This window comes from Dicentrarchus labrax, unplaced genomic scaffold, assembly GCF_905237075.1.
Source record: "Dicentrarchus labrax unplaced genomic scaffold, dlabrax2021, whole genome shotgun sequence".
Taxonomy (NCBI): domain Eukaryota; kingdom Metazoa; phylum Chordata; class Actinopteri; family Moronidae; genus Dicentrarchus; species Dicentrarchus labrax.
The window spans coordinates 11,981,274-11,990,649 of NW_026136724.1; the positions used below are offsets into that span (position 1 = coordinate 11,981,274).

The 9,376-nt window shown below is 41.4% G+C and overlaps 1 protein-coding gene across 1 annotated transcript; it reads right to left on the minus strand.

Annotated features, from left to right (window-relative positions):
• Window positions 1–281: 281 nt before the first annotated feature.
• On the minus strand, window positions 282–7,561 carry LOC127359236 (hyaluronidase-1-like). Its single transcript, XM_051393124.1, has 9 exons — window positions 7,394–7,561; window positions 5,559–5,908; window positions 4,166–5,155; window positions 3,642–3,808; window positions 3,382–3,550; window positions 3,056–3,274; window positions 2,808–2,969; window positions 2,286–2,375; window positions 282–1,162 (listed from the first exon to the last, which is right to left on the minus strand). The coding sequence occupies exons 3-9, from the start codon at window positions 5,141–5,143 to the stop codon at window positions 725–727; spliced, it is 2,223 nt and encodes a 740-aa protein (XP_051249084.1). The 5' UTR covers window positions 5,144–5,155; window positions 5,559–5,908; window positions 7,394–7,561; the 3' UTR covers window positions 282–724.
• Window positions 7,562–9,376: the final 1,815 nt, after the last annotated feature.

The window sequence follows — 9,376 nt, forward strand, 5'->3', positions numbered from 1 at the left end:
GCTCAATGCCACACTGTCATGGCTTACTGGTTTAGGACACACAATCATTATTGATACTCACACTTGTGCTTAAAAACACCTGCTTGAGTGTGAGTGACTGATTTTTTCATTTGTTTATGTGCTTTATGTACCTAATATTTTAAACATAGAATAAGAATGTAGTCTACTTTAAATTAACTAAATAGGCTGAGACTTTTAACAGCTCTTCACTCAATACCCAGTCATCCTCTTTTCTCTGTATGGTGACGTCAAGTTAAACACAGAACCAACCACACTGTTGCTGCCTGTCTCTTTTCATTTATTTACATATAGAGTCAAATCATATACAAATGCGCAGTGGAAATAGTATTTTCACAGGTATTACATACGTGATATAGCACAGTATTTGTTCGTATGTTTGATTTGAGATTATAGTCCTGTTCTCTGGCAATCTTCCTGATGATCAGTTGCACTAAGTCACTCAATGCAGTAACATTTATTTGTGGTGAGAAACAAATAACATAAAAATGAAAAAGGGTGAGCCGAGGACAAAATGGTTGAAGGTGTCCCTGAAGCCTGCATACTTTTCATCCAAAATGCAAATCAGGTTGTGGACTAAACATGCCAGGTGTGCAGCACTGTATTATGACTGAACTGAGTAGTTCCAAGGTCTGAATGTACAGTGGTGTGTTTCCTTGAACAAAAAAAAGGCACTTCAGGGCAGTAAAAACATTCTGATTACAAGCTAAACTTTCAAGTTCTTTTTTACATTGTCTTTTGTGATACTGTCTTGTTGCGTATCATCCAACATGGCTTTATTCAGAGTATGAGCCTTTTGGTACAGCCTTTGCTTCACACTAAATATCAGGGCCTTGGCGAGCTCTCCGTATGTCCTGGGAGAGCAGCTCAGTCCTTTGTAACACTGACAGGTAAATCTCCTGCTCAGTGTCTTCAGGTCTGCGATGGTCGGTCTCCCTAGGACAAGGTAGCGGTTCTGAACGTGCATGACCCTGAAATTCTCAGGGTTTAGGTGGAGGTAGTGATTGGAGTTGTAGTTTTTCCGGACACAGCGGCCGTTCCCTCGACACAGGAAGCTGCTGCACAGCTGGGCGGCTACGGTGACATTGGTGATGTAGAGGTTGAGGGTGGAGGAGAGGTAGGATGAGAGGGCTTCACAGGAAGTCTGAGGAGCAAAGGAAGGAGAGAGGAAGTAGGAACAGGAAGAACAACAATCAAATCAAACTCAATCAAAAGTTAATAAACAGTCTGTATATTTAACTATGTATATAAAATACTGTATGTCTGAAACAGAACATCACAGCAAGACAACAGCCCTGAAATATGTTGATATGTCTACGTATGATTACACACATAGTTTGACATTTTACTAAATACTCTAATTGGCTTTCTTAAGAGTTAAATGAGAAGATCGATACCCCTCTTACATCTGTATGTTCAATATGAGGCTGAAGCCTGTTAGCTTCACTTAGCATAAAGACAGAATAGAAACAAGAGGCAACAGTTGGCCTGCCTCTGTTCAAAATGTTCTCTCACATGACTTCATTCTGTGCCAAAGTGTAAAAACAAGTTGTGTTTTTACACTTTTGTGCTAGACTGTTTTTTGAGGAAGTCACTGCACCCGGCCAAGAAATAACCCAGAAGCTAACCTCAGTAAAACCACAACTTGTTGTTTCTACACTTTTGTTATTTCTACATCTTTGACAGACAAACTATAACTTGGTAATATAGAGTTGTTGGTAGGCAGATTTGTTCACTTTAAATAGAGCGAGGCTAGCTGTTTCCCCCTGCTTTCAGTCTTTATGCTTAGCTAAGGTAATTGGTTGCTGGTTCTAGCCTTATACTGAAGAGGCATCTTTAAAAGAATGCTATTTTTACAGGTTTGTGTGTCAGTTAAGTAAAGAAAGACGTTCATTAGCTGAAGTTAAATCAAACAGGGCAGGCTTAGGACATAAAAAAAATATATTATCATAGAATCACTATCTAATGCACTGAATAATACAGAATAAATATATCTGACCATCTAACTTGAATTTACATCTTTCAGAAGACTTTAAACATCCAGTGAAAGTCACTATCATCAAGCTTTCCTGCCATGGATTAACTAATACTGTTGCACAAGCAACCGATCCATCAGTATCTGAGCCACTGAGGGATTGTCAGTCAGTCTCAGACAAGCAGACTCCTATATCATCTAACTGAACACATTGTCTTTGGTCTGACTACCTGCCATCAGTACGCTGTCATGTCTTTCAGTAGTCCAGTGGAGGTCTACAGTGTGATATTACCTGGTCATCATAGTCAGCGCTGGCCCCCCACAGCACAGCGCCAGACGCTCCCACAGCTGCACTCTCGCCAATGGTGCTGACCAAGTCTCCCTGGACACAAATGGTTAAACATGTTCATCACTGCTTTTGCACAGATTCACAGAAACTGGCACGGCATTATGTGCACATGCATGGAGCAAAAACATTAACTCTGTTCTTATTTCCTGAAAAGGTGAGAAGCGAGGGGTAAGGATTACAGGTGAGGGTCACCACCTGAGCAGGGTGTTGTTACACCAAGAAACCAAACTCCTCTTAAAACTGGACCTCAGGCTGGAAACACCTCACTGCTGTGGGGAAGAAGTAACCTAAGATGTACCTAATCTAGTCAAGTGTGTGGTCGTTTCAAAAATGTAATCTGTTTGAATTGTGGATTTATTATTGATTTATAGAGTAAGATTAGTTCTCCCAGTGACATCTCATGCTTCATACAATTACACAATACATCTGAGAATGCAGTATTAAACAAATGAACATTTAAATTACCTGGCTGAGGAAGCGTCTGTTCTGGTCGACAAAGACAGGTCGCATGTAAACAAACACGGGTGCAGTAGTGCCACTCCGTCTGGGCAGGGCAGATACTCTCAAAGCTTCCTGCACACGGTTTCTCACCATCAGGGCGGCTCTGGGATTGTCTGCCAGAGAGACCTGAAAACAGTGCAACGAAGCGGGAGAAAAGAAATCTGATGGAGTTAAATACTGGAAATAATATTTGGGATAATGGTGTAACCAACCTGCAGGTAGGCGGAGGGGTAGAGGGCAGTGCTGGACGCCCACAGCCAGAGCAGCTCATCATTCTGCCTCCTCACCTCCTTGGAGCACTGGCCTGTGTAGTCTGGCTTCTCCCAGCCATAATTGTAACAGTTAGGAAAAAGATAGAAGCCCCAGTGATAGTTTGGTCTCATAGCTCTGCCTATTGCCAACATCCCTGACATGAAACTCTTAGCTGCTACCTAAAATGGGGGCAAAAAAGGATGGAAGAAGAGTTACTCATAAATATTTAATAGCTGATCAGAACTATATCAATTGTATTATAATTCTTTGCAGAGTAAATTCTGACCTGGAACTGTTGTTTGGCTTTCTCTGTGGCCTGCTGCACTGGGAGGGAGCGTTCTGTCTGCATAACATGGGCCACAGATAAAGTCTGGTAGATTTTCTTAGTGCCCCAGTTCCTGTCCCATAGGGGGCGCCATTCCTCCCAGTCTATCACAGCCAAGCCTCGGCTTGTCCTTGATGGAAAGGCAGAAGGATAAAGAAGAGGTTAAAGATCAGCCTCAAATGTGTCAAACAACATGATTTTTGAATGTGAGGGAGGCTCACTTGGATGTGATGTAATAGTTAATATCTGCTCTGGCCTTGTTCATACTGGCTTTCAGGTTACTTCTCTGAGGGATGCCGCCATTGAACTGTTTCCCGCTAGAGAGGTCCACATGTGGGTAAAGACCCAAACGGTCCGTGTAGAACAGAGACAGGAACTGGCCTGGGACCTGCAGCAGAAGCCTGACAAAGTGAATCAACTTCCCTTTAAATAAGTATGACATGGTATTTTGAAGAGGAGGAGCAGGTTTATAACCACCATTGAAAATGGCCTCCTTCCTCTTTTTTTTTACTGTCTTGGCATCGTGTAGAAACAAGACCAAAAATCCTCATAATAGCTCTAATTAATGCATAATAGCTTTATGTAAAGGAAATGAGCTTTTGAGAGAGAGATTTGTCAGGTTACATATTTGTACACAGTTTGATCACAGCATGTGTTTTGCAGCTATATTAATAAAATAGAATTTAACTTTAAACCTTAATAGTTTAACTTTTAACAGAAAACATTCAAATCTTTGTCCCCTTACCTTAGCAGGCGTGGCCACTCCTTTAAAGGCTCTGGTGTCCAGTGAGATGTTGTATCTGTTACACACCAGATCAGGGATGTTCCAACTAACAATAAAAGGATGGCGCTCGAACAGCGGACCTGTAGTGTGGGGGAGTGAGGAAGGTGGTCGGGGCTGATGAGAGGCCAAGGTTTTGGGGAGAGGGACGGGGGCAGGAGGAGCTGGTGATGTTCGAGAGGTTAAAGGCAAGAATGCTGTGGGAAAGGATGACGTTGAAACAGGAGAAAGGAGCTTGTGTGAAGCAGTTTGAGGGGGAGAAGAAGATGGCAAACTTTTTGGAAGGATAGTTGAGTTGGAGGAGGGAAATAGTTTAGTAGTGCGAAGTTTATCAGAAGACACAGGGTAGAGAGTCTTTCTGGACAAATGACATGGAAGGTTTTTGTGCAGAGGTGGTGCTATAGTTTTGAGAGATAGAGCCAGACGTTTGCAGGGGTGAGGCAGCCAACCGGAGATATTAGGGGAAATGTGTTTTAGGAGTTTAGGAGGAAGGTGACATGCAGGGTGACAATAGACTGGATCAGTGCTCAGAGAGGCTTTTTTGCCAAACTGAGGGGAAACTGTTTGTGTAGCAGCTGAGGGTGAGGTTACGAGGAGGTCTCCGGGGGATGTTTGGTCGGCAGGCGCTACTGACATCGCAGAGGTAGCTGACGTTGATTTTGAGGAATACAGAGCTGCGATAAAGGCTTCTGTCGAAGACGTTGGGCTGATGGTGGAGGTGGATGATTTTAGGACTGCAGGAGTGGTAAACGCGGTGGAAATGATGGTTGAGATGTGTGTTGTGTTACGAGCAGGAGGGGTCAGGACAGATAATGAAAGAACAGGCCAGGCAGAGATGGTGAGAGCAGGGAGGAGAGAGATGGGTAGGGAGGGGAAGACTGATGGGGCGAGTGAGAGAAGCAGCAGCACACAGCTTCTGCTCTTCTGTGTGACTGAAACCATCCTTTCTCCTGGCTGGAGAAAAACAATATCAAACACTGCAGTCTGATATCCTAAATATGTACATATTGTTAACGAATGATGCTAAAATGAAACAAGCAATACAATGCACCTCTGTTACGATATTCATAGCACACTGGAATATGTTTTTTTGTATTTAAAGAAGGTGTAGAGCTAAGATTATACATTGACTTTTCTACTTGTCCGATTGGCTGGAGTATCTGCAGTCTCTCCTTTTCTCTCATATAAGTCAGAGTTTTCTCCCCACACTTCTAATCCAATTTGTCAACGCCTTGCGAACACAAACCACAAATCTCTCAAATCTAAGCATTTCTAAACCAAGATGAGGCCACCATGACATTCATAAACCACAATATACCAACTCAACACTAACTTACAGAGATAAAAAGACACCTACCTGGACATGCCTTCAGTAGAACCGCCTCACCATAAGATGTGTGGACTCGAGCGAAGAGAGTGAGCGTATCCCCACAAAAAGACACTGTCTGATATAGGTAGGGGAGGAGAGGCATGGTGGGCAGAGCTGGTACAAGGATGCACTCTGCTCTCCGTTGTTTGCCTCACAGAAAACGTCTTGTTTTGATCGCCCTGTGCCAAGTTTGACTTTTGGGAGCCGAGGAGGAAGGCACACATGGGTGTGAGGTTGTGGAGCACGCATTCACGTCCTCGTAGTGAAAGACGCTTAGTTGGGCATCAGAATGGAGCTTAGACTGTTATTCCCCTGGTGCTGATGCTAGTGCTTGTCACCTGGGATGGGATGAACAATCAAATTATAATAATGGAAGCGAATGGGATTTTTAGTTTCTCAATAAGATGACATTCATACCTCAATATTTCAAAACTACATGCACAGTTGACGTAATCCTCTTTGGAGCTAAGACAGCTCATACAGTAAAAGCAATTATTGTGATTGGGAGGGTTGTAGGTTCAATATTATAGTGCAGTAAGACAGATTAAATATATTCCTTCTCTATAAGGCGACATGTTGAAAAGAAAAATAGGTCAGATGCAGGACCGCTTTCCACTTTTTTTATGCAATATTTATCAAGTAATGCTTTATGCAGCACATTTCCGGCTGCCTTTTCTTTCCCATCAAGGATTCAAGCAAATGGAACTTTTGGAAAAATAATTGCATAATAATATACATGCTACCAGTCAGCAGCCAAAATCTTTACATTCTCCCCCAGCAGTTAGGAGACAGGAAGGTTTGACACCTAGGTGCCAAGAGAGGAGTTGTATACAGATACAGGTACATTAATAACAGCACTTTCTATGAGAGTGTAAGTGTTAAACAAATGAGTTTTAGTTTATAGACAAATATAACTAAAATATATCTAATAATAGCACTTTTCACCTCCATGTTACAAGTAATTGCACACTGTCTGGGATTTATACATTGGACTGTTTACACTGTATGTGTTTATGTGTCTGGTCAGGGACATGTAAAACCAAATGGTGGTGGTTATTTCACAAGTTAGTGACACAGTGTGAACAGTGGGACAGTGACCTTTGACCCTACTAGTTGTTTTTAGGAGAGTGGTGTGTGTTCCTGTCAGAATAATTCTAGAAGTAAACTTTAGTTAAGTAAACAACGTTGTGTTACAGTAGTTACACTATAATTCACACCAAACACATTCTCATACTCTGTCCCTTGATACATACATATATCCAGAGAAAAGAGAGAGAGGGAATTTTGATGGCAGTTATATTTATTACAAATACAGAAAATACACTAAAATTAAAAAACCTGCACATGCTGCACTCCACCACTTCACTATAGACTAGATTATATTAGACTAGATTAGATTAGATTAAAGATTAGATTAGATTAGATTAGATTGGATTGGATTATTTTAGATTAAATTAGATTGGATTACATTAGATTAGTGCAGTACTTTCAACTGCCCAATAAAACCAGAAGGTTTTGTACCAAAGTCTCAAGTTTTAACCATGGATTTATTGGGACAACAAAGAAAATGTATAACTGATGCAAGTGTATTCATACCCCTTCTATCTTTTTTCTATCATTCTTGACTGGTAGGAGCCCTACAGTCTGCTGATAGATCAGATCTCAAGCTGACCAGGTATGGTTTACACTTTGAGGGAAAAAAAGACACATGAGACTTCCTTATTCCCAGACATGCATAATAGCTGGTCATTGTCAAGAAATACCACAGCACACAACCTTAAAGGAAGCTCCAACCAACAAACCCTAAGTACATGTCTACTCACTGCTTTGCATAGCTGTGTGAGCTGCATTGTTTTCCTCCCAAACAATGACACTGCAGCACTGTAGCCTCCATTGTTCAGGCACCAGAACACTTGCCAAATTGCTGAATTGCTCCCAAAGAAGAGCAGTAACTCTTCACCTCAAATTCACCAATCTCCTCATTCTCCTAATTGTTTGTTACGGTGCATGCAGGTGAAATTATGTACAATAGGGTATTGTGTTTTGGCCAACATGTAATTTGATACAGTAACCAATGTGCTGAGTGCACCAGCCAGAATCAGTGATGTAATATCTGGTGTAATGCTGCCATCTTGTGGTTAAACTGTAAAGCTGTGCAGGTTTCAACAAATGCTGTTCAATTAATCTCTATCTCTCAGGTGTTATTGTGTAAGCAGTTCTGTTAATACACAGATTTGCCTAAAGGAGGAGTACAACACCATAACAAATATGTAACATGTTATAACATAGTGCAGCTGATGGTGTAATCCAGTGACTCCCTTTTTTGCTTGCTACCATTTAAAGCAGGGGTGTCAAACTGATCCATGAAAGGGCCGGTGTGGCTGCAGGTTTTCATTCCAACTGAACTGTCTTCACACAGTCATTTCACGTGTACTCTTGCTTGATTGGAACAAAAACAGCCACCCTTGATTAAAGCGTGGGTGTGGCTGCAAGTTTTTGACTGTATGAAGACAGTTCAGTTGATTGAATGAACCAAGTCAGGTGTGCTGCTGCATGGTTGGAACGAAAACCTGCAGCCACACGGCCCTTTCACAGATCAGTTTGACACCCCTGATTTAAAGGGAAGTCTATAAATTATGAGACTTTTAACCAAAGGTTGCTGTTCCCCTTTCAGATTATGTCATTTGAATAGTTGTTAGAGGTCTGAAGAGATAAAGCATCCAGTGTTTTACAATAAAAAAGCTAATATTGGAGAATTTATTTTAAAAAGTAGATGAATAAGCATAGCAGGAACTATGAAAGTTAATGAGAAATGAAAAAGGCCAACTTTATTAAATATTCATACAGCAGCCTGTAGGGGATGTCTTCCTCCAGAATTCAAAATATAATATTCATGTTGTCTTCTTCCCTCCTTCTCCTATAACCTCAATTTTCTTTTGTTGTGGAAAGTGGGTCAAACAAAAGGGTAGCCCCAGAAGGTGTGTCTGCACTGGTACAAATAACCCCATACAGTTTTCCATTCCTTAAATATACATTTACATAAACAGACATGAAGCATCACAAACACATACAGGCATATCTAAATGAAGCCTTTCCTGCTCATGGTCACACCTCGCATATTCGTGTTCACACTGCTCAGAAATGTCAGTAAGGCCATCTTAAACAAGCAACAGTATCTGTTCCCAGTTCAGTTTTCTTGTTATTGTGTGAGTAAGTGCATACCAAGCAGTACTGGCGGTCAGTATCACTGAATTTGTTGAATAGGGCATCTGTGTCCTTCACCTCCATTCGTCAGTGGGTGAACAATTTACTTCCTTACTTCCCTGTAATTATCTAGTTACATTATGACAGCCATTGGAAAATTTGGGGGTTTTTGCACAGGAAAGTTCACAATACAAGCTGAGAAGTTTAGAAGCCTAAACTAATAAACTAATTCAACTAGAAAGTTCTCTTTTATTCACTGTAAAGTTGAGGTTTTGTGCCTTGCGAATCAATAGTATCAGAAAAGTAGCTCACTTTCCCTTCCAATTATTTCCCACTCACTGTCCATCTGCTTGTTTTTCCTCTTGTTCACTGCTTCAAAATGCCAGTTTTTTCATGTTTCTGCATGAAGTCTTCTTATGACTGCTTGTTCAGGGTGAGTCATCTCTAACATTTCTATACCTCGCTAAACCAAGGCTAGGTGGAGTGATGCTGTGAGTGTCCTGAGGTGTTTCTCTACCCGTCGGGCGGGTTTTTCAAGTTAGACACAACTCTGCTGAAGAGCAGGGAAATAGGTTGAACCAGGTAGAAGTAACTGGAAGTAA

Bases quoted from the DNA above. Each gene is read 5' to 3' on its own strand.
- LOC127359236 (XM_051393124.1), bottom strand. From the start codon at position 5,143: ATGGTTTCAGTCACACAGAAGAGCAGAAGCTGTGTGCTGCTGCTTCTC. The intron at 3,275-3,381 runs GTCAGAATTTAC...CCCCCATTTTAG, and splicing joins AAGCCAAACAACAGTTCCAG to GTAGCAGCTAAGAGTTTCAT. The intron at 1,163-2,285 runs GTAATATCACAC...TTTGCTCCTCAG, and splicing joins GCGCTGACTATGATGACCAG to ACTTCCTGTGAAGCCCTCTC.